Source organism: Ruditapes philippinarum, unplaced genomic scaffold, assembly GCF_026571515.1.
Source record: "Ruditapes philippinarum isolate M1 unplaced genomic scaffold, ASM2657151v2 ctg627_1_1_1_1, whole genome shotgun sequence".
NCBI lineage: Eukaryota > Metazoa > Mollusca > Bivalvia > Venerida > Veneridae > Ruditapes > Ruditapes philippinarum.
In genome coordinates this window covers 176,249-202,123 of record NW_026854864.1, presented here as the reverse complement: position 1 = coordinate 202,123, position 25,875 = coordinate 176,249, and the positions used below count along the sequence as shown (strand labels likewise).

The 25,875-nt window shown below is 31.1% G+C and overlaps 1 protein-coding gene across 4 annotated transcripts in view; it reads right to left on the bottom strand.

The window, feature by feature from the left end:
• LOC132741344 (cilia- and flagella-associated protein 46-like) overlaps nt 1-25,246 on the bottom strand; it is an 87,790-nt gene extending 62,544 nt beyond the window's left edge. The window contains exons 1-20 of one of the 4 annotated variants that reach the window (XM_060729488.1): nt 24,969-25,246; nt 23,312-23,445; nt 22,457-22,650; nt 21,847-22,011; nt 21,146-21,269; nt 20,401-20,495; nt 19,700-19,843; nt 16,920-17,102; nt 14,389-14,418; nt 11,781-11,861; nt 10,679-10,778; nt 10,086-10,184; nt 7,819-8,009; nt 7,109-7,205; nt 6,281-6,412; nt 5,808-5,925; nt 4,962-4,994; nt 2,400-2,529; nt 1,553-1,687; nt 700-889 (exon numbers count right to left, since the gene is read on the bottom strand). In XM_060729488.1, the coding sequence (XP_060585471.1) occupies nt 700-889; nt 1,553-1,687; nt 2,400-2,529; nt 4,962-4,994; nt 5,808-5,925; nt 6,281-6,412; nt 7,109-7,205; nt 7,819-8,009; nt 10,086-10,184; nt 10,679-10,778; nt 11,781-11,861; nt 14,389-14,418; nt 16,920-17,102; nt 19,700-19,843; nt 20,401-20,495; nt 21,146-21,269; nt 21,847-22,011; nt 22,457-22,650; nt 23,312-23,445; nt 24,969-25,017 (2,424 nt within the window). In that variant the 5' untranslated portion in view covers nt 25,018-25,246. The remainder of the gene's footprint in view (nt 1-699; nt 890-1,552; nt 1,688-2,399; nt 2,530-4,961; nt 4,995-5,807; nt 5,926-6,280; nt 6,413-7,108; nt 7,206-7,818; nt 8,010-10,085; nt 10,185-10,678; nt 10,779-11,780; nt 11,862-14,388; nt 14,419-16,919; nt 17,103-19,699; nt 19,844-20,400; nt 20,496-21,145; nt 21,270-21,846; nt 22,012-22,456; nt 22,651-23,311; nt 23,446-24,968) is intronic. The other 3 variants (XM_060729489.1, XM_060729490.1, XM_060729491.1) reach the window with 3 other exon arrangements.
• Between the last annotated feature and the right edge of the window lie 629 nt (nt 25,247-25,875).

Sequence of the window (25,875 nt, the reverse complement as noted above, 5' to 3'; positions counted from 1 at the left end):
AAATTGGAAAACTTGGAATTGTTGAAAGGCTGCCTAACGAAAACTGGGTTGTTTACTTATTCTTCAAGCTGATGGCTTTCATTGCTATTATTCACTGATTTTAAATAAAGCATAAAGCATGTTTAATTGTTCGACTGTAAATACTTAAATATGTCGCAAAAAGTTAGCGTCACCAAGGGATCAGCAGTCTGTCACAGTCGAAGGAATGTATTCTATCAGAATGTAATAGTGTAAGCAAACAAATAGGAAGACCATATTTGGTTGATTTTGGTAAATTTGAATGAATAGAAGTAAGTTTTCTTCTTTTTATTACTTTTAACATTTAAGTTATTTATCAATTTCAGCTTTGCTTTTCTCTGAACAGCCTGACATTGTCAGCAGCAAAAATAAAATTGAGGTACCACATAGGGAAAATCTTAAGAAAGTAGTTTCGTCATTGAAAAGTGTGAAATTATATTTTGATAATTTTCACTGTGAAATTATCAAATATAATTTTCATGGATAAATAATTAATCCACTGAAAAGCATAAAATAAATAACCATTTTTATTACAGATCTGTAAACTCATTTTTAAAACAGCTTAATTTAATGTCTTCCAACATTAACTTAGTGCCAACTTTCCAGAAGATGCAATTCATTTTCTTCAAGCACTTGAACAAGTAAAATTTACAAAATATAATAAATATACACACAACTTACCTCGCCTTGAATGAAGTTAACCTCAGCAAACATCCTGAGTAAATCTTTGTCTGAGAGTGAGGACTGTGGGGTTGGGGAGTCGGATCTGCCACCATCTTGTTGTGTCAGCTGGGTGCTGGATCGGTCATTAGATGATAAGGTACCATCCATACTAGAATCAACAGTTTTTATTTTCTCTACAGGCTTGGGGCTAAAAACAACATAGTAAAAATCAATACCAAAAACACTTGTCATAAAAGTTACCATACAAATGTATTTGTGAAGGAAATCAAACAAATATCACAAATTTCACTAGCAAAGCAAAATTACACAGTAATCAAAATTTCCCATTCCTTATCTATACAATGGATTAAATAGTCTTAAAGTTACTTTATCATATACAATTTAAGTGACGGAATACTTGTACACAATGACTTCCTCTTAAACAAGTTTGTTAAGCTTGTTCCAGAGAGACCTTATTCATTATACAAAAGGAACATGTCTATTGTTTCATAGGTTTTTTCACCTTTAAAAAAAAAAACCACCAAAAATGGGGTCATACTCCTAATGGAAAATGGTATCTTTCATGCAAATTGTTGGACAAATATTTTCAATCCCAAGTTTACTGATCTTGGTTTCAAAATACATGAACCGGACACATCTTTGCTGGTGAAGAAAACCTCAAAGTTCAAACAATACTTTGCATTTACATGTCTGAACACCTTATCAATTATATCTCAATGATGGCAAGGATTGCATAAGTGTAGTCCATAATTATTATTAGATTTTTATGATTATACTGAACACATTCATCAGATCAAAATTACAATACTATCTATCTAAATAAAATTTTGTTCTTATATCAAGAACCGACCTCTCATCTTTTTCAATGACAATATTTTTCCACCTTCCATCATCATATAACAAACAGAATCTAGATGCTACACGGCAAACATCCCAGACTTCTTGTTTGCGGGCAGTCTTTGCCAAATCTCCCCATAATCTTGCTCTGAAATATAACAATAAATGTGATAACTTTATATTTTGAAGGGTAAACCTTTTGTGAACAAAGAGGGGACAGTAAGATTAAGCACTTTATATGCTATATACAATCATCACATGTATGTATCAAAATTCTAGAAGGGATGCCTCATCACTGGTTCAAAGTAAAATTACCAAAAGTCCCTCCCCTTACCATTTATGCAGATTTCACATTCTAGACTATCAATCTCTATCTATTACAGTGAATGAAGTAATATCAAATATTTGGTTTTATCTTTCTTATTGACTTTCAGTGACAAAGAAAGAAATTGTCTAAAAAATATAACCAGAAATTACAATTACTGTTTGAATTAACAAACTTTACAAAATTAAGAAGAATAATTTGAAATATGAAGCCAACCTTCTTTAGTTTATAAAGAATTTATTTTATTTTGATTTTTAGGAAACTGTAAGCTGATAGATACATTCTTGAATTTGTTCCTGAAACTATCTAGTACTAAGTAATTGGCATAAAGTTTCAAGCTCCAGAAAACAACAGCATGCCCCTGTCAGAGTTTGAACCAATGCCATCAGCAAACAAGCAATAGTCAGCTTTACATTAACTTTGAAATGTCTTTTTTTTTATAGGACCTTTGAAACACTGACTTAACAATGTTTTAGTAAAAGAAAGTCTAAAAGACAGTTCACTTTAAAAAGGCAAATTTTCCCACTTCCATTACCTTTCCCTGTCGTTTTCATTGCCAAGTCTTTGCAGATGTCCTTCAGCTTTTTTCACACATTTATTAAACTGTCGAGCTTTGTTAGAAAGTTTCTTGATCTGTGTAAGTGGTGCTTTACCTCCAGTTACATCTACAAATAATAACATGATTGTCACTCACATAAATATAATAACTTACACATAATGCAACAATACAGTTGACAGAAAATATACAAAAAAAATAATGGCCAGAACTTAAAATAAGCCTTCATATGCATTTGTACACAAATACCGGTACTTATATCAGTTTACAATATTGAGATTTTTACACCTGTACATACATGTATGAAATATCTAAGTTTTCTTATGTCATCTTCTATACTGAAATACATCACTGCATTCATATGATAATTTCATAGATCACACCAGATTTTGGCGTCATACAATGATTTTTCATTCATCAAAAGTACATATTATAAATTATCACCTTATACTCCGATAATTGTCTGTCAAAACTTAAGAAATGTCCTTAGGTATGAAACAAAGATGACACAGTGTACATACATTACACATATCACATTTAATTCAAATAGTGGTAAGACATTATTTAGTTAACATAGAATTTATTATTATTATTATTAACACAATGTACTGTAAGGAGTTACTCTACAATTTGAGTCTTGTAAATTTTACACATTGCATGATCATTACTCTAATTTGTTTCAGGTTAAAAAAATTTTTTCAGTGTTTGCTAAACTGACTGAATTAAAAGTCACTCATTTTTATTCTAATATGCATAGTCAGTTATTTAAATGCACGCTCTTTATTAGCTTAAAAACTTCTCTGAAAAAAAGACAGTGACAGCAAAATTATGACATATTTTCAAGTTTTAGCGGTAAAAGAAGACCTCCGGTGCACAGCCACTGCATAATTTTAAGGTATGAAAAAATTCCAGGCAAAACTACTAATCACTATTATTATTATAAGCTACCAGGACAACTTGCGCATGTTGAAGAATCTAATGTGCAGAATGGAATTAGAACCCAAAACAGTGATTCATAGTTCTGAACAACTTGGAAATAAAATCCAATATACCCGGTAAAAATTTGTTTAAAAAAAAAAACACAAAAAACAACTGAGAATTAATGCTGACTAAAACTTGTAAAATAATAATGTCAACATCTTTACAAATAGAAGAACCCTTTTATCAAACTATGACCAGGCATTGTTCTTTAACAAAATAACAGAATTTTCCAATTATTTACATTAGTTTACTTACTACATAAATCTAAGTAAAACCAATTGACTGATATTGAAACCATGTTTGTAAATGCCTCTTATATTATTAGTTTTAATTATTTGTGACAGGTTATATGGCCCTAAATAAACGGTTGTTTGTAAATTTTGAAGAGGGTTATATTGCAAACAACCATTTACATAAGGCCATATAACCTGTCAAAATCTTTGTAACAAATTTATAATATAGCAAAGTTCCTTTTTTAGAGGAAAAAGCTGACTTCTTCATAAATTGACAGCAGCTGTTTATATAAAACTACACAAACATCACAATTATCCAATGAAAAGTGATGTTACAAAAATGCTGTATTTCAATAATTTTATGTAACTTGTATAAGCAATTTTAAATCAATTTTTCTTGCTTGCTATAAAAATGTCTGCATAATAAGAAAAACAACTTGTAAATAGACTTTGTTAATCCAATTCCTTTATATTCTCAAATAAAATTTCCTAAAACCCACATATTCTACAGAAAGGATAGAGTTAGCAGAGATATTTCATCGAAGAAAGTCTGAAAGTTTGACTGTTATAAGCCACAGAACCATAACCTTAGGATGTTTTTACTTTCTATTTGCCAGATTTTAGTACAGTTAGTAACATTTCTGATGTACTGGAAGAAGTTATTTTGTTTAACATAAAGCTCTGCTCTTATCTCTCCTGTGTAAAAAAGAGCTGTTGCAAAATTTGTCACTATTCCACACATATTAGTACTTTATTAAATTTTCTGTTGTTTTTTTTTACAATATTTTATTGTGTTCTTTTTCCTGCAGTGCTCTCCGTAAACCCTTGCCACTTTCAAAATGACTGTTCTGCAGAATTTACTGCCAGCTACTTTTGCCAAACCATTAAAAAATACAAATACTTTGAGATGAATCAGAATAACTCTCAAATTTTCACTGGTACCTTTAAACTGCTGATTTTCTTAAACTGAAACTGCCAAGCTTTCATTTTCACAACTATCCATTATCAATTTTAGGGATATCATGATCAAAATTTTAAGTTTGTCAGCTAACAGTAAATGACCTGGTCAGAAGAGCCTGGCCATAATCAGGCTATATACTGATGACAAAGGATTGTCAGTTTAGGGTCCAGAAGGGTAAGGGTTAATATAAATGGAGAGCAATGCCTTCTACCAACAATAAAATTGTAAATATCCATGCACCAAAGGCATGCTATATTATATAATGATCTTGTTGAATCGGTAGATGACCATTTTATCTGCTTCTTAAATTGAATGCAGTTACAGCAGTCTAGAATCTACCAAGACAACATATTCTGTATACTGTACCGTGACTGTTCTTGCTCATAGCAAGTTCGAGGGCTAACATACACAAAACATTTAACATGAATAAACAATAAACATAAACAATGCACATGTCTTGTAAACAACAGAAATTTAACATATCAAATAATTAAACTAAAATAAAAATAACTTGTGCAACCGTTTTACAACATAAGTTGGAATTTTCCATCTTTATGAAATATTTACTTAGCACAAAAGGATAAACATTTTATGAAGATTTCTATATGTTTTCTTTAACTGATGTTAAAGTTTTTGGAAAATGATTGGAACCTTAAACCACACATTAACATAATTATTCATCTTTGGAATGCTAGTGGTGTTTATGTAACAAACCTACTCTACCTATAGAACCAGACCAACTGGCACTTCAGTACAGTCTTAATCCAGACTGTGTGTACACAGTTGCTCAATTAAATTATTCTATTAAAGTATTTGAGCATTGCAATCCTTACACATTATGATATCAAGTTCAAAGCTGTACATGTCATCCAAAGTGTAATGAAATTTGAAAAAAAAACAAAGCTCACGACCATTATTTTAAGCCTCTCCCACTATAAAAATTGAGCAACAGTCTATGAAAATAATTTTAATTCTTGTTTTTACAATTTTATGTTTGTACATAATACATAAAAACATTAACACCAACAAAAACACAACAATCACTGCATTCATAGACATAAAATAGCAGATACAGATGTTTACAATATATTTTCACTACAAATACTGCCATAGTTCTTTCAGTCTCCAAGTAAACTGACTGATCTGCCTGAAATATTACTTTCAATCACAGCATATATAAATACAGTAAGATGAGCAGATAAGTGAACATACCTTTGGTGCTGCTTTCACTATCTAGGACAAGGTTAAAGGCATCTGGTGCTAAAGCCTCCCCAGCTTTCACTAACAATGACCTTTTCATTCTCATTGTACCAGAGTTAGCTTTCCTCGCCTGAAACATCAACAACACATGTTCAGAATTAAAAAAATAAAAATATGATAAATTAACTTTATCAACTACAACTTTAAACAAGGATGCTTTTTCCTCAAATCTGTTAACAACACCAAAGTCATGGTGAAATTTCCAGAATATTGACCTTAAACAGCCTTGAGCAATCAATATGAATTTCACCTGTTTTTTTATTCATTATTTTTCTTTTTTCGTTTTTTTGTTTTGATTTGACTCTTTTCCATTATCTTTCTAAAATTCTGATAATTCAGATTTGCTCCATACTGGATAATTTTTATCGACAACAGAGCTTCTTTTCTTCCAACAAAACTTCTTTTTTATAGGAACTAGTTTTTACCTGTTCTATAATCATGCCAGCAATGTCTTCTACTCTCTCAGGTTGTTGATAAAGTTCTGATCGTAATTCAAGTCTATGTAACATCACCTCCAATCTCTCCTGATAAATCTTGGCATCATCTAGAGCCAGTGCCTGTATCATGAATCATTTATGGTGAAACTACTAGATATACATTGTTGTAAAGTCTCAAACATACCTGCTTATTTGTTAATATGAAAAAAAAAAAATCAAAATATATTCAGTAATAAGGAACATATTATTCTAAAGTAAAAAAAATATTTTTTTACTGGAATTTGTTCATTTTATTTGTATTTTCATGTTAACCAGATACAATTTTAGTTTTAAGTCAAACATACACTGTAAAGGTGACATGGTTTTATTGGTTGAGAAAGACCTCAATAGGCCCCATTAAGCATGATTTCAAACACTATCAGACATTCTAGTAGAACAACCAACATTTTTTTAGGTAGCTGGAATAGTTGTCTCCCTTGAGAGAATAATCAGCCACAGAGTTCATCCCTACATTGGTAAGGAAAAGCTATTTAAACCTAACAGATTGACATATTTTCAAACCTTATAGTAATGGAAGTCTTCAAATACTAGAAAACTAGGCTATTTGGATAGCTTCATCTCTCGAGATTTATCACACATACAATACTACATCAGCCGCTTTTACCAATAAACGTTTTCTCTTAATAATGGGACTTATATTGCAACATTAAAGCCACTAACTTTAGATAATTTTAATGATTCAACAGCATTACTGTAGAAATTTTCCCTTTTCTGCTTCGTTATAACAATCAAAACATGCAGGAGTGTTTTACGAACCTTTTTCAGATTTGTCATGGCAACCTCAATTTGTTCCACATCTTCCTCACATTTAGCCAGCTCTGTGTGAACCTGACATCTCAACTGTACCAGCAAACTGAAGACAAAATATAATACATAGATGGTGCACTGGACCATTCTCAGTACCTGATTGTAAAATAATAGCCTTGCTGGAATTTCAAAATCAGAAAATAGTTTGGTGAAAATATCATGCTAGAGTTATGGGCCTTGGCCAGTGACCTAAAATCATTATCTCCAATACAGGTGTGTAATATCAAGCAAATAACGTTGAAAAATGTTATGTCTTTAGTTTAAAGTGAATATTTTCTGAAGTTATGCAGAGATTCAAATCTGCTGCATCAAGGATGAGTAGGACAGCTCTATGATTTTCCAAGTAGTGTTGCTAAAACCAAAAAAAAATGCTTAAATTAAGGCATATGGCCATTTCCAACCTTTACTGTTAGGTGAAAATCCTAAGCTAACTTGATAGTTTCTCCAAATTTGAAATATTCAGTAGCAGGGAGTGGTGTTGGGGTTGGGTGCTAAAGAAGTTCAGGGGTAGGGATGCATGTAAAATTGTTTTGTTGTTGTAGACCACGAAATGTGCATATAACCAAATTCAATTTTAAACTTGATTGTCAACAACTAATTTAACCTAGTCCATATAATTATAATCAAACATTCAATCATCAGTAAAAGCTAGTACTAACCTTTGTATATTTTCCAATGCCTCAGCTACAAGTGTAAGTGGTTTACGTACATGATGTCTAAGGTTAGGTTGAAGCAGTGGCAGACACAGGTTCCACTGGGTAACACAGCCCACCTGTATAACATTGGGGTTACCAAGTCTTATAGCATTCATGATCACCTCTTCACATCTCTTGATAGCTTGTTGACGAATCTAAAACACCAAATATAACTTTGAGGAAAAAATGTCATTAAGTGAAATTAATCACTTGGTGGAGCTCTATGTGTTATCAATTTTCAAAGGAGAAAAATTAAAGAGTACTAACTCTTTGAAAAAAAGAGCATGTTTAAATATTTTACATAATTTTTGAGAGGCAAGTATTGTAAAAAAAAAAAAAAACCTTGTTAGGTATAATCTCAAAATTATTCACAGAAAAAAAGTGTCTTAAATTATAAAGAGTAATAAAACAAGATTGCATTTGAAAAAAATGCTATGCCATCACATGGTTCAAACTTCATAGCTGTACATCAAAGGACAAAGAAAGTAGGTCACATCATCAAAATCTAGGTCACCTGATATCAAAGTTCAATTTTACAACTAAAACTGTGCACATGGTCAAAATGTCATTGCCGTACATCAAAGGACAAGAAAGTAGGTCTCTGTCCCCTTGGGCAAGGCATAATTTTGACCCAAGGGTTTAATTCAAAACAATCTTGATACAGGTCCACCAAACAACATTTCAAGTCAAATATCTAAGCTATAGCTTTCTCCCATTCAGAAAACATTTGTTTTATTTTCTGTTTTTACTATGTATACATAATGAGAGCACTGCCCCCGGGCAGGGCAAACTTTGACACCAGGGGAAAAATTTGAACAACTTTGGTAGAGGACCTATAAATGATATTATATATATTAAACATCAAAGCTCTATGCCTTGTACCTTCAGACAAAAATATTTTTTTATTTTTTCACTATATGTACATAATGAAAATCAATGACCCCCCCGGGCGGAACCAATTTTGACCCCAGGGCTATAATTTGAACACTCTTGCAAGAGGTTCACTACACAATGTTTCATGCAAAATATCTTTAACTCTAGCCTTTGTAAATTTAGAAGAAGATTTGATTTTTTAAGTTTTTACTATATACATATAAGAAAACCTATGGCCCCCCAGGGGGCGGGCTAATTTTGACACAAGAGGCAAAATTTGAATAACTTTTGTAGAGTACCTTTAGATGATATTATTTAACAAATATTAAAGCTCTAAGCCTTGTACCTTCAGACAATAAGATTATTTTATTTTTTTACTATATGTATATATTGAAATCAATGACCCCCAGGACAGGCGGGGGCAATTTTGACCCAAGGGCTATAATTTGAACAATCTTGCTAGAGGTTTACTACACAATGTTTCATGCAAAATATCTAACCTCTAGCATTTGTCAATTGCTAAAAGATTTTTTTTGAAGTTTTTACTATAAGTTTTTACTATATACATATAAGGAAAACCAATGACCCCCAGGGCGGGCCCGATTTCGACCCCAGGGCTATAATTTGAACAATCTGGGTAGAGGTCTACTAGACAATGCCTTATGCAAAATATATAAGCTCTAGGCCTTTTGGGTCTTTACAAGAAGGTGTTTTAAGTTTTTACTATATGTACATATAGTGAAAATCAATGACCCCAGGGCGGGGCCGATTTTGACCCAAGGGCTATAATTTGAAAAATCTTAGTAAGGGTCTACCAGACGATGCCTTATGCAAAATATCTAAGCTCTAGGCCTTTTGGGTTTTTACAAGAAGGTATTTTAAGTTTTTACTATATGTACATAGTGAAAATCAATGACCCCCGGGGCGGGGCCAATTTTGACCCCAGGGCTATAATTTGAACAATCTTGTTAGAAGTCTACCAGACAATGCCTTATGCAATATATCTAAGCTTTAGGCCTTTTGGGTCTTTACAAGAAGATTTTTTAAATTTATTCTTATAATTCCTTTTGGTTGCCATGGCAACCAGATTTCTGCATGGAATGATATTCTTTGAACAACTTTGGAAGCCCTTCACCCAAGGAACAATCCTGCTAAGTTTGGTTGAAATTGGAATAGTGGTTTTTCACAAGAAGATTTTTTAAGTTCACTATATAATCTATATAACACACACACAAACACACACACCAACACACGCACAAACACACGCACACACACACAGGTGAATCTCTATGTGCCACCGCAGCATCCCCGCATCGCAGATGCTGCGGTGGCATAAAAAGTAGAGGTGTTTGACTTACATCAACAACATGTTTGTGAAGAGATTCTTGTTTCTCTGCAAGGTGTTTCACCATGATATCACACTGTAAAAATTCTAGTTCCAGGTAAAATCCTGGATCCTGTAATAACAATACATGACTGTACAATAACTGTTACCTTTAAACTACATGCCTTTTTTTAAATTTCAATACTGTTTCATATTAGACACATAATCCAAATTGCAAAAGTATATAATCCAAACTGCAAGAGTAAATAATATAAAAAATGAAAATTTAATAGTACAAATAGAAAGTATAAAAGGACTCATGCTAGAATGTCCATTTTGAAAATAGGAATTCACAGCTTATCCTAGATCATGATACACAAAAGAGTTGACACTATATCCAGTTTCTCCAGACCTTTATCTTACATTTCTGATAATAACTAATATGCTTATATGTATAATAAGACACCAGTGTATCTACAGACCTTCTGTAAGGTTTTTGATAACTTACATTATTTCTTGATTTTAATGCATAAATATAAATGGACTAATTAATCATTTTAAACACAGACAATCTGATACCGTGATGGCGACAGTCATTATTTCTACTTCTTTTATTCTATTACAAACCTTAACACTGCATGTTTTCATATGGTCAGCACAGTCCTGGGCAAGATCAGGAAAGTCGAGCTCCAGACATAATCTAGCTAACTCCAGCAGCAAATAGGGCCTACAATAATGATACATTTGTATTAAAATACACAATGAATAACCTTATCTCAAACTTTTAATATTTTAAATCAGAACTGGAAACATGTAAATTGATCAAATGACAAATTAGATCTCCAGCAAAAGAGTTTATACATAATTATATAAAAAGAACATGGTGTTCTTATCATACTAAGGCGAATGAAGATCAAGAAAGTGTCTTTAATTTAAGGTATTGAGCTCTGAATACTGCAAGAAATTCTCCTTAAATTTTAACCATTTATGGCATTATATCATGATCAATATATAACAACAATCATTAGACTTTAAATTAGTTTGTATAGATTCATTTATTGCAAGCTTAATGTACTAAAAAGCATGCCAGCATAAAAATAAAAAAAAATCTTTATTATGCATTTCCATGTTTCTATTTCAACTTAACAGCTTTAAAATATATTGTATAGTACAATTTATTAGATTGAGAAAATTATCATAAAATTTATGATTTTAATCATGTGCCACTCGAATATATAGAATAATAAAGTGCAGAGGAAATTTAGGTGAATTTTCTACCACCCTTGTCTACAACACAAGGCAATAAATCTACCAGTCTACCATTTTACAAACCTGAACTTGTTTTAGTTTCTCAAATACTAAAATAAGGATTGTCAATGCTGTTGTTACTCATGAAAAATAAGTGGCTGTCAATATGGGGTCCTTTTCAAGACGGGTAAATATTTTAAATGAATCAAGGAATACTGTTAATAATATAATCTGAGCTGGTAAAAATTAAAGTAACCTTCACCTGCTGGAACATAATGTGATTAACCTTTGTCACTGTTATAGAGACAGGTCAGTCTATACATATGTGCAGTGTGAATCATAGGCTCTATACAGTTGGCAGCTCTGAGTCTTTATTTTGATATTAAAATCTCCTAAAGTTCTAATGGAATATCCCATATTCAAAAGCAGGGCAAAACCATTCATCAGATTAAGGGTTAAACAACCTGTTTGTGTTACTCACTTCTCTTGGCTCTCATCAGAGATTTTCTTTGTTGATGTTGGAGTTGGTGTCCGTCTGCCTGTACCTTTGGTAGGGCTTTTCCTAATAAGCAGTTATATAAATAAAATAACATAAATAGTGTGTCTGTGAGCGAAGAATAAAATATTACATAAATTATCTTCTATTCTCTAGGTGTGATATCTAATTTGTGCAGTATATATGTTTTCCATGTAAAAAACAATGTTCATGGTACACTAGGGGGCTTATGGTTTAGATCAAGCCTAGGGTAAAAATATTACTTCTATCCAAAACAATAAACTGTTAAAACTTTAGTTAAGATATAATTATTATTTTTAAGTCATAAACCACACTGGAGGCTGCTTCTAGACTAACAGCTCCTAGAGTAATTTGTCAAAATGCAGTTGTAACTATAGTCATTAGACCAAACCCATTTTTTTTCAGAATCTCAAATCACATGGGTTACAGTAACTGGAAATCCCAAAATCTTGAATACAGTAATGGAATTTGTTTTGTTTAGAAAAAGGAGATTTATAAATATGTAATTTTAAATCCCTAGTAATCTTGCATGTGAACATTGTTTTAGACAAGATATATATGCATAAATGCTAATAATTTGTATGAATATTTCAGTATTTCTTCACATACTTGCCCTCAGTCCATCCTTTATGTTTTCCTTTTTTGCTTCTATTAAAATAATTTGAACATTAAATTATTATCATATAAATTAATAATGTCTTAGTTATCAAGTAAATTCAGTTTTCAAATAAAGCAATGAAGTTCCATTAAAAAAAAAAAATTCTTAAAAAAAAAAAGTACTTCAAACACAAATTATTAATGAAGGATATAGAACAGCCAGAAAAAGTAAAATTCTACACCTAGTCAATAAATCCTGAAACTTATTTTAGGTAAAACTCTTTCTTTTCTACACATTTTATTTCCTGTAATGTTTTGACGGGTTAAATCCCTCTTTAACAAGAGCTGTTGGTAGGACAGCATGCTGCTTGATAGTAAAGAGCCTTGATAATGTAAAAAGTTCACAAAATGGCTAATTTTTTTACAAATCCATGTTATAGGCCTTGGAGAGAGTCCTTTTATGCTCACAAAGTAGTGCATAAAATTTTAATTTGTTTTAAAGCAAGATGTCTATGAAATATGAAAATATCTGAGGTGGTATGCAAACTTTAACATGAACAAGCTGATATTTCACATACATGTAGTTTCAATTACAAAATCAAGTACTAAAAGAATATGATTTAAAAAACATTAAGTCTGCCTGCTATTTGAAACAGAGGGGTTTACCTCTAAAAATACCAGAAGAATTAAACTGTGTCTAAAAAATAGAGATAATATTTGTTTTCAGGACAGTAAATTTAGAAAAACAAGAAGAATTAACACAAGAATTGACACTAGAAGAACCTACATGACTATAATCTAAATTTATTTTGATATTTTTGATAAAAAGGTTATTAAAATCCAGATGAAAATTTCATAACAGTTCATTAACATAAAATATGAAATATTTTTTACTATATAAAAGTGAAAAACTCTAGTAGAACAATGAGTGCCACTATGGACTAGGACACTCATCTACGTCTTTATATTCTACTTCTACAAATCCAAGTCTTGCCAAAGGCGATGTTTTATGTAAGAGCAAAGAAATAAATACATATAAATAAATAAAGTAAAATTTCCCAAATGTTCAAATCTTTCAAACAAACTTTATTCATTGTTTTACATAATGATGCATGAAAAAAGCATTGAGCACAAGGTAAAACGTCAAAATAAAAAAATCAATTTGCACAAAATAAAACCCAAACACATTGCAGTTATATGAAGGATGCAAAATTGTCATACTTTAAAGCAGTAAAGCAAAATTTCATCAACCTTACCCAGATTTATCACTTTTGTTTAAGTTTCAAGTCATATTTATACTGTCAAAACCATTTTTACAACTTTCAAGTTTTAGGTTTCATAAATATTATGTAGTATAAAATCAAGCCTACCATACTTCTTCCTGTATCTTAGACAATGTCTTATTTTTAAGCTTTAAATAAACTATATATAAATAGATCTATGGATAAAGGTCTTCTTTTTTCCTTGTCAAAAATAAAATTTAGAATTATAGCTGACAGGAACTGCAGACATTTAAAATTCTCCACCAGGATAGATTTATAGAAACCATTTTTCACTGAAGAAGGAATGATAAAATAAATACAGTAAATGGTAGATTGTTTCAAATGTCAATCCAGTTCAGTTACCATCTAAAAATAACATGAATTGCTCTGTGAACAATGTTTATGAGGCATGGATTTTCTAATACAGAGTCCAGAGATTCAGAGAAAATAATTTTATTATCTGTGAAGTTAGACAAATTCTAGACTGTGTTGACTGCTCAATATCAGTATCTACATTCTTCCATCTCTAACAATGACAACACAGACAAGTCAAACATCAAATCATTACAGGATGAAGACATTAAACAAGAGGTAGGCGGGGAAGGGGTTAAAGATATTTTACTAGAAGCCATATAGAGAAGTTACTGAATCTAAGAGTGTAGTAGAAAAGTTATATTTGACTATAGAATATAATGTACACTAGTATATTGTACCGATCTGAATCCCTGTGTGTTTTCTGTTTCCTTTAAAATGAAAAACAAATACATGTATACAACTACTACATGGTTATAGAAAGAAACATCATTAATTCATCACCTAGATCTTATGATAAATATTCAAGGATAAAAACTTTTTAAAGCTTTAAGTCCATGTTCCGTTTTTGTGTTAGATATCTATATGAATCTTAAAATAAAAAATACATTCAACTAAACCCAACTTAAATGGTTGACAAAATAGATAATTAATATGTCCTATAAAATATTATTATACCTTTGGATTTGAGATAAATCTACATGTACAATGTAACATTTAACAAATTCTATACAATATAAGAATATCAAATGTGTTAATAAACATATAGAAAGCTGGTCAGATGTTGTTTGTTTTTTATTGGGAAGGGTAATTATTTGTGAATAAGCCAATGTCTGAAAGAAACTCACCAATAAAATATTAGTTTAATGTTTTTAAGTCAACAATATTGATATGTTTGACTTACACATACATATAAATGTATATCTGTCTTTAAAAAAAAGAACTTTTTTTTTCTTAAATAGGTATGTAAACTATAGTCATATCAGAACAAGACTACCTTAAAAGTGTATAAAAGTTTTATTATTTGAACATTTATAAGAATACTAACTCTAAAACCTGTAAAATAAAGAATGAAATAACCATCACCTAAGGTAGGGTCCATATAGGAGAGGAGTTACTGGGCACACTGTCATCATATATTATATTTTGAATCTTTAGTATCTTTATTTAATATGTAATCCTTAACATTTAAAATTTAGGATCCTAATTTTTATGTGCTTCCTAAGAGGTTTATAATACATTTTCTATAACTAAGACAGATTGACACAAATGGCTTTGCATGAGATATTTAGGAAAATCATTTTTAAAATTATATCATTTTCTGAGACACCTTGATTTCTTTTTCAAAGAAGATATAATTTCTATGAAACAAAAAATTAATGATTTAATGAAATTTGTATAAATAATGTGTAGCAAAAGCTATCAGTTGTTAAGCATAAATATTCTAGCCAATGGACAAATAAAATTTAAGAAAAGCTAAAAAATCAAGCTGTTAAAAACTTGATTATGCAGATGGTCCTATGTTAATATGATGTAAATATATGATAGTGGTTTATAGCCCTAAACTGTGCAACAACGCTTTGTTTTACCTAGATACCGGTCTCCGATCTGGGCTCGATGATTTTACAGATTCTGCTCGGGCACTAATATAAAACATATAAACAAAATCACCATCAGCATATGATAATAATGCTAAATATCTATATTAATAAGCTAAAAATCAATATACATGTACGTAGTATATTTTGACTTTTTCAATGGCAATGAATGTATCATATATTATCATGTTCTCATCAAGAGTCAACTTGTAAAGTTCTATGAAATCCATGCTAAAATTACAAAATTACTTAGCTGCTGAAGTTGAATTTCTATACATAGTGGTAATATGTTTGGAAAAAATAGCAATTAACAATTAGCAATTTCATGTTCTTAAAACTATAAAATTCTACACTGTTAATCAACTTTGATCCTCAACCTTCAATATAAATAAAATATCAAAAAAGGTAAGTAAAACAAATAAAGGCCAGAAGAAAAGCCATCCAAAACTGACAAAATGGGAAAAGCCATAACTCATTGTATGTAGAGAAGACAAAATCCCTCCTAATTTTAAAAAAAGAAAGGACAACATCTTATTTTATATGATATGTATGAAGTTACAAACAAATATTTGAAGTGGTTGATTAGATAAGATGTAGTATGTAAAATTCAGAGTAATAAAAAGGCTAACATCAAAGTGAGTAGGATAGTCCCATTATTCTTTCAACAGTAGAGCTGAAAACATAAAAGAATGAACAAAATCTTTCAACAATAAGATACCTATTAGCAAAAAAGTTGAAAATGGATATCTGATTAATCATTAATATAAATAACATTGTATTAGAAGCATTAATATTTGACCCCCTTGTATATATGTAAAATGGGAGAGCCTGATTAAATGGAAGGGGTTTGTCCTCTGAGGTCCATTGTGCAGTGAACTGATTTCGTTTGAGGGTTTTTTCCTCCTTCTAAATTTGATTGACACCATATCATTTCTATGGACAACAAGCCTTTGTCTGTCCTAAAGAAAAACTGGCTGTTCTAGCATTTAAACCTACAAGAAAACCCTAGCAGAAGAGCCAGAGACTCCATAATGTGTAAAATGTGCATGAACATGTGCTGACAGCTGTTGTTGTAAATCATTAATCTACCTAAGACGATAATGCACATAAAGAAAATAGAGCTATTATAGCAGTAATATTTAATGAAAAAAAATATGCCAACTAAAAGTATGTAATACCAAAAGCACTATTTCCTATGTCTCTTTATAGAAAACCAGATAAGAATTAATTGATGGATGTTCTAGCAATAAAACCTTCTAGAAACCCTAGCCCAAAAAGCAAGTGACTCCTTGACCCTTAGAAGCTTAAAGTCTCCAAGATGTGCGCAGACTTACACGATGGACCCTTCACGAGAGGCCCTCACAGCTGGAGACCTTGACCTTGACTTAAGGCTCTCATTGGTCTTTTCAGATAAGAGGGCTTTTCTTAAGTCACCAGCTTTCAGCTTGGATGTTGGGGACTTTCCTTTCAAAGACTCGGGTAAAGACAACTCACTCACTTCCCGAGACATTAAATCACTGTAATCAAATCAATTAAGTATAATACAAAGTTGAAGTAAGACTTAAACATGTGATAGTGTCTGTGGAATCATGTGACCTGAAGTAGTATCTTATAAGCAAAAAGAATGAGACAAAATGATACAAATTTCAATAACAAAATAAGAGATTTGCAATATTTATAGTTTTCATCTAGTCTATCCAACACAACATTTACTTCAAATGGTATAATGATTTCATAATATACTCTTGCCCTAAATTTACTTTACAGATTCCTATGTCAAAATAAAATTGCAAAATTTTCTCTAAAATTTTATCTGCTTCTGTCTAAAAAACTGAACCCAAAAAGTGCTAGCCAGGACAATGCCTTGTCTATGCCATCATTAGAATACTGCAACTGCATGCTTGTAATGACAATTTTCATTGGATAATCATGACATTTATATAATTTTCATTCATGGCTGCTGTCAAATTATAAAGAAATTTTTGTTTTTCCTCATACCAAGTAATTTTACTATATAATGATGCCTGACAGGTTATACAGATGTGTATAAATAGAGATTTGCAATATAACCCTTGACTAGCGACTCAGGTTATTTAAGCTTACAACCATTTATAAACAGCCATATAATCTGCAGGGCCAGCTAAATCTGATTTTGATTTATTTGTCCATTTTTATCTAAAGAATTTCTTAATTTGTCTGTATGATATTTATACAATAAATTCTTGAAAATTTTCATGTGTCCTTACATGTTGTATGACAACCTGGGCAATACAGACAATTGATTTTGCTGCCCCTGACCTGTCCAATATTTTTTATAACAATTAGTATAGAGGCAGGCCAGTCTGTGCACTTCTGTGCCATCTGACAAGAATCTAAATTGCTTGCTGCTCAATTTCAATATTAAGGGTTGATCTACATGTATTTTATTATCTTAAAAAACCTGGAATCACTCAAAAACACAATGAATAGTTATAAATAAAATCACGGCAAGTCTTTCATACTAAATCAGCCGGGTAAAGGTCTAGACCACATGATTCCAAACACTATCAAATCTACGGCACAAAACACAAAAAACATGTTACAAATAAATACCTAGCAATGTACATCATGTGCCAATAATAATTGTATGCAAATATAAAGGGGCAAAAGATATTTATCCTGCAACTCAGGTTTCTAAATGTCTTTGCCAATACTAAACTGATACTAGTAGTTGTTTAACATCAAAACTTTCATTTTGAACATAACATACACTATATATCTTATTGGTTCAAACTCTTTAAACCCTTTTAATTATGGAGCAATATGGCAATAAAAACATCAAATCAAGATCAGTACCTATTTTCATATTTTGATTATTTTCATCACAAATGCTAAAAACACAGCTCTGAAATGGCAACAAAATAAAAAATCATAAAAGGTTTTTCCTACAACCTTTTAACAGGTGAGGATTTAATTTCATAACTTGTTAAAGATTTAGCATGCAAAAAATAAAGAACTAGGTGAAAAATTAAATAACAGACTTCAGTTTTTAATAATTACAAGCAATGTGTTGTGATGCTTAGAATTTCTTTGGTGTAACTAACAAAATTGGAGACAATTGTTCATGCAAAATTAGGTTTAAGGCATCACTGTCTTAATTATTTCCTTGAATTTATTAATAAACAAAAGTGCTTCACTTGAACCCTCAAATTCAAATTAAACAGGGCAAGGTAAAAGGGGAGTTGGTGTAGAGGTTAAGGTATTTCCGTAAAGCAGTTAACTCAAGAAACAGGTTTTAAGGCTTTAAGTGAAAATTAGGATCTTTTCAATTAGGGAGGGAAACAGCCTTACTCTTTATTCAAGATAGAGTTACGTCGTCCGCGGAAACTAGGCTCTTGCTGAACATCAGCCATTGCTGAGTTACGTCCAAGAGAACTACCGGATTTTCTAAATAATTATACATATTATGTATGTTTATCTATTTTACAAACTCAGTCAAATATTCATGTTATTATATAAAAAAGTTTCAAGCATAATTTTCTCATACTCTCTTTGGCTAAAAGTAACCATTTGGCAAAAAAAAATCTTTTTAATACTACAATACACATTGAAAGTTTAAATATCTTATTATTTATCATTTAAAAAAGATAGACCGTAAAAACCAAAATAACCAGTTTTTGTAACCATTATAAAACAAAACCAGCCTGCATATCCATACAGTTTGTCAAAATTCTAACTTGCTGCCTGCTAAATCTAAGTATTTCAATGTTTAAATTCCTATACCACTAACACAGTCAAGTTTATTCCATAAATTCAGCAAAGAAATTTATATTCTTTTAAATCTGTCTTTTTTTAAATGCAATTATTATGCTTATTTTGATAAAATATTTCTGCTAAAACTTTGATATTCATTAAGATGAAATAAACATGAATACAAACAAACAAACAAAAAAGTCAAATCGCTAATGGATTTCTAGCTACAAACCTAAATCATAAACATATATTACAAAAATTCCAATCTTAACAATGTACACACAAAAATTCTTAAAATACTATAATGATTTTTTTTGTGAAAATGAGAAAAATATATCTGATATATGACAAATCTTTACAGATTAATTTCTAAGAAGAATACCTGTCGAGATCAGTGACAGAGGATGGAGATTGTTGTCTAGCTTTCTTCTTTTTAGAGTGAGACTCACTGTGGGGTACTCCCATCTGATTCAATATACGCTGAATCTCTGCATAATACTCCTTCGGTTCATTGTTCTCTAAAGATCTGTGAAAATATCAGTGAAATCTCATTGAATAGAGGCACTTCATAAATATTCCCTGATTCTAATACATGTAATATAAATACATGTAGTTATTTCTAAACTGAGTCAGATTTTCATTCATTTATCTTCAACATCATACTGTTTTTTTCTGAAATCTGTTTTTTTCTGAAATAGGACTGATTTCAAACTGGGATGTTTAAAACTGCATACTAACATATCTACATGTATTAAAATCAAAATAGTTTCTTCTGAACAATAAACTTAATGTTTAAGCTTCAGCATTTTATTATACTATAACTAGTTTTAACCTTTTCTAAGGAAAAACATTACTTATGATAAGTTTGTTTATTTGTTTATATTTAAAAAGGGACTAGAAGTTTGGAAACTGTAATCTTCTTCAATACAGTTTCCACAAAGTTTTGGTCAAATCAGTGAACTTTAAGCCATGATTTAACAACAATAAGAGTGGCAAAATCAGTCTACCAGGTGGTGCTTTTTGGGCATGTTATATGTGATATAATCAATATCAAAACCCTTACAGAATTAATATATTACTTACACTTTGAGTTTACATATCATGTAGAAAATCCCTAGTTCTGGTGAAGCTTTGATATCCTTGTGGAACTTGGAAGAATCAATCAACTGATTCCTGATCTGTAAATAGATAAACAACTCCATCTTTTATCATATTCTGGAACATTTAAGGCTCTAACCATTAACCTGCTGAATTTCTTAAATGGACTTATCCGGCTTTTCTTTTTCAACCAGTCCATTATCATATACAGTATGGAAATATCAAAATTACAATTTAAAGTTGGTCAGTCAACAGTAAAAAGCCTTGTCAGACTTTACCTGATGTGTAAGCATGCTGGCTCTATAATAGTGGCACTTTTATTTCAAGATGGTAAAGGATTTATTATTCAAAATTTTCATCTCTCAATACAAAAATTAGGGCAACATTGCTGCGAAAACTTTTGAAATTATACAAGATATTCTATGTTAAAAAGTGTTGTATAAAAGAGAGACTTTTAGTTCTGACAGTAAATAATCTTTTTTTTAAATGATCTCAGCATTATATTATAATATGTCCCAACGACATTTACTATCTTTACTTAATGTTTAGCAATGATTTTGTGCATGCATAATAGTAATGGCTTTATTGTGAATTTATAAACACTATTCTTTCAATTCAGCTACTTTGGAATTATTTTCATCAATACTAAGAAATATTAATGGATAATCCAAACATAGCTTTTTACCAAAGCAAAATTACAAAAGATGACATGGAACAGTGAGTTACTTACAATGAGTCCAAATACTTGTTTATATAGATGTGGTACATTTTGTTTAATGAAGGTGGCAGCAGCACTGGCTATCTGTGCAGCATCATTCTTCTTACCAGCATCCAAGTTACATTCTATCAATGCACTGACAAAAAACAACATATCACAAGTACAAAATAATTCAATTCTATATACATAGAATGATTTATTTATATAAGTATTTACATTTATTTTCAGGTATTATGCTAATTTTTCAATAAAGAAAGGGCACAATGGCCAAGTGGCTAAGGTGTCTGCCCCTCAATCAAACCTGGCTAGTTGCAGGAAATAAAGTTTTAAGATAATTCAGGATATAGAGACTCCATTTTTTGACATGAAAAAATTGGATTTCTTTTTATTTTTATACCATTTGATGAAGGTCTGGACAAAAAGCTTGTGTGCGTTTAAACACTTTTAACACATATGGAGCTAAATATTGCACCAAAAAATTGATTTTCTATTAAATACTGAATATATTTCTTTATTATCTTTTGCATACATTTTTGCGCTCAAGTTGATCTTTGCAAGGATTAAAACACTTATGTTTTTAGGCTTTTTTGATGTCAGTGGAAGTTCTTTAAATAATTAGTTTTATTGGAAAACTAAATGTAATCTCTTTTGGGTGAATCCATAAAAGGTAAATAACATTGAAAAATTGGTAATAAATAGCTAATATAACTTACATCATCAGCTGAGCCCTCCATTCAAAATCTTTATCATCAATATCATCTAATGCTTTAACAACAGAATGAAGGCTGCGAGCAAGAAACTGACGGAAATTCTGCTTTAAAAATGGCCGACAAAACTGCCAGTATATCACTGAGGCATTATACACCAGAAAATGGTATCTAAAAGGATATTGTTTATACATTTAAAGATCAATGAATAAAATTGGTTATACTTGGTCTTATGTTAAATTGGACAATTGGTCCAAAGTATGATAACAGATTTCTTAATTCATTTTATCATATAATTGTACCACTTTTGTGAAGTCGGAAAAAAACAGTACTGCACAGCCGTGCATATGACATAATTTGTATTATAAAAACACAGAGGCTTGTTTTATATAAATTTATTCAATTAATTCAATAGGGTCAGTATTGAACCTACACTTATTCAATATCCTCAATAAATCTTTTATTAGATTGATAAAAAGAGCTATTCTAAGTTTACAAATGACATACCTTATAATTCAATATATAAAAATTGTTTCAGATATATACATGTTTCCGTCAGCAAGTGTCAATAAATGTTTCAAACTTCAAATTTTCCAAGAGAGCATTTGTGGCTTACCTTGGATTTTCTTTGGCGAATGATATAGCTTTCAGTAGATAGACTACTGCCTTTTCTAGTTGTTCTGGTATGGTTGCAGTAGGAGCCAGCAACTGAGACTGGCAGAGGTATGCTCTACACAGGAACTGGTTCCCTGGTGGTGGTTTCATAAAGTACATTTTCAAGCATTCTTTGGAGATGTCAAATAGCCCATTCTGCAATACATTAAATTTTCGTACTGAAACTATGTATACAAAGTCAAAATGAAATAACAATCAATATCTCATCAATATTCTTAAGAAATTTTTTTTACAGTTTTATGTCTCTCACTTATAGATGGAAAAGTCCAACTTATGAAACAGAGACATTGCTAATTACCTCACTCAATTGATTATTGCTTCACATCATACAAGAGTAAATTTGTGTCTGAGAGGACATGGTAATTCTCTGTTATTCTACTGTAAGTGGTATTAAAGACCCCTCCCCCAAAACGGATAACAATAAATAGAAGCTTGTTGTAGCTTGATGACTAGAGGTAAAGATGATAAGCAAAAATCCATGCTAAGTTAAAGGGCCTTGGATATTGACCTCTTTCTATGAACTCAACTAAGTGTTTGAAGTAACAATTTAATATCTTTAGTAGTTGATGAGAAATGATGTTGTACAAGACACTGCACATAAAACTTTAACCAAAGTGTTACGCTGACCCACAGGTAAGTATGATAGCCCAACTATTCTTAAAATAAACAAGCAAAAACTTAAAACTTACCCATACAAAAAGTTTTTATTATAAAATAATCATAGTGATAGTGGGGATTATGTCACTTGATCAGATACAGCACATTTTAAACAGTGCAAGATACATGTATATCATACCTGGAAAGCTATTTCAGCACACTGTACATACAGATCTGGGCTAAATGCCTCAGGATTATCCACTGAAGGTTTATTTTCTGCCACATTCCTGAGCAAGCTGTATGCCTGTAGAAGAGATGGGTTCTTTTCTTGGCCTGGAATAAAAACAACAATAATACATTTTTATATCATCAAAGTACCAGTGAGTCCTTCAGAACAGATTTACCAGTGAGTCCTTAAGAACAGATTTACCAAAATTTTTACCAAAATTAAAATGTTTACTAATTGGAACACATATTTTTCCATCAGTATACATATCTTAAACTATTACAAAAAACACAGACACTTCTTTCAACAAATTTAGTGGCAATGTAAACAAGATTCTGGCCCAGAACAAAAATATCTCAGAATCTAGCTTTGGCATGTTAAAATATTTTTACTATAACAGACTTCCCGAAAGTTGAAAAAAACTGTCAGACATTCGGTCTGACAAACCACGAAAATCTGTCGGACCGAAACAAAATCTGTCGGACCAAATAAAATTGATCAAAATCAAAGAAAAACTTGTGTTTGTATTTCTAAGACACTTTTTGTTTTTTATTTTTTCGCCGTAAAAATCGGCACAATCCGTACAGCGCATTTTCATCTCCTCCTTGTCATACACCAATGATTCATGATTCTGCTTCCATTTTTCAATAAATTTTGTCTCAGGTCTATTCTTTTCATCCTTGTATTGCTGTTCTGCGCACTCTTCTGACGTAGATTTTCGGTTTTTCCCAGGTTTGGCACCTTTAGCGACGCCATTTTGTATACATGCGGCTTGGATAAAAGCCGGACAGTCGGACCGATCCGGAATAAAAAATTGTCAGACCTGATCAAAATTTATCGGACATGTCCGTCGGACCGACGTATTTCGGGAAGTCTGCTATAATATCGACCTTTTACTGACACAGATTTTATCAAAATATGAAATGAATAGTACATGTCAAGAAATAGAAATGAGCAAGAATGTAAAAACAACTAATTAAGGCCGCTCACTTTGCTAAGTTTAAACCACATTGTTTCCTTTTCAAGCATGTCACTTGTAACATTCTATACGGCCTGTATGAGTTAACTTAATTCCTATACACACAGTCACACAATAATAATGATAGTCATAATAATGACATTGCTTGGAGATATTTTTACTTCTTGGCAAAGCAATCATCATAGACTATAACAAGCCTGTAACGTCAAATTTATTGGACTATAATAAAGATTGCCAATGGGCTAGTTAGGCCTACTAGTTTATTTTAAAAACAATTGGGTTGTTGGCTTGCATGCTGAGGTTGTAATTCATTTGAGTATTAAAACATTGATTTTAATTGCGTATTTACACGAATACGCATTTAATCTAGAGCTTTGGAAGTCTAGCACAGTGGGGTTACCACAGTAAAGGGAATAATTCCGTAAGACATGCTAGAGTTATCTTCCTTTTTGTCAAACCACTGGTGTGAAAGTAGAGTTATGGGTATTTGATAGTATTCTGAAATTATGTTTGAAAACACGACCAGTTGTTTAGGTGATAGGTTAGGGTTGTCGAGATATACATGTAGCTTGCATCAAAATAAAAAATTGTAAGCCGGGATAGTGAAAAAAACACATCTTTTTTAATCAATATTGTGCGTTCTCAACTTACCACTGATTTTTTGAGCTGCAACTAACAACGAGCGTATACTTGAGTCCATTATCTCTCGGTAATTTTAAAGTTTTAACTGATTTATAACTTTTCAACTATCTAACATCTTCGGACGCGCACCTTGTTTATTTACATCGCCATGTTGTTTGGACGATTCACATACTAAAAGTTTTCTTACGAGTAACAAAAGTAGTTCGGAATATAGATCAAAATGTATCATTTTTTGCGATACAGAAAATAAATTCGTCATTTACTTTGCCATTTCATACAATTTGTAATTTAATTAAAATATGTTAGAAGCTTTTTATTATTTCTGACAAATTTAGATTTGCGCGGATTTGTCATAGAAACAGTGATGCGGTTTTGGTGACTTGTGAAAATAGCTATCCGTGAAATTAGCAAATCAATTTTTTTTTTCAGGAAGTTGATCAGTAAAACAACAAAACATAATTATTTTTCTTTATCTAGATTGTATATCCAATGACAGCTATGGATAGCATTATAGGAATATCTCCTCTACAATATGTTCATGTTCTGGATACGGTAAGTATTGTTTTTGCAAACATATGTGTATATAATTACAATCTGGCTTAGATTGAATATCATTTAGAAATGTTTGTTAAAAATATTTATCTACATATTAATCTGTTAAAGATTTAGCTCCACAAGTCATTGCTGAAACATGTCTCTGATTTTTGTGTATTTTTCCTTTGATCATGGATGCGGTAGACAGACGTTTCATTATTGAGATGGTTCACACCAAGACGTTTCACTCCCAAATTGAACAGTTGAAGTTGAAGATGTTTCTCTCCCATTTTACACAAAAATTATTCTGATACTTATTATATACTAAAATAGACCTTATATTTACTAAAGAATAAATTGAAAAAGGCAATTTCACTTTTTG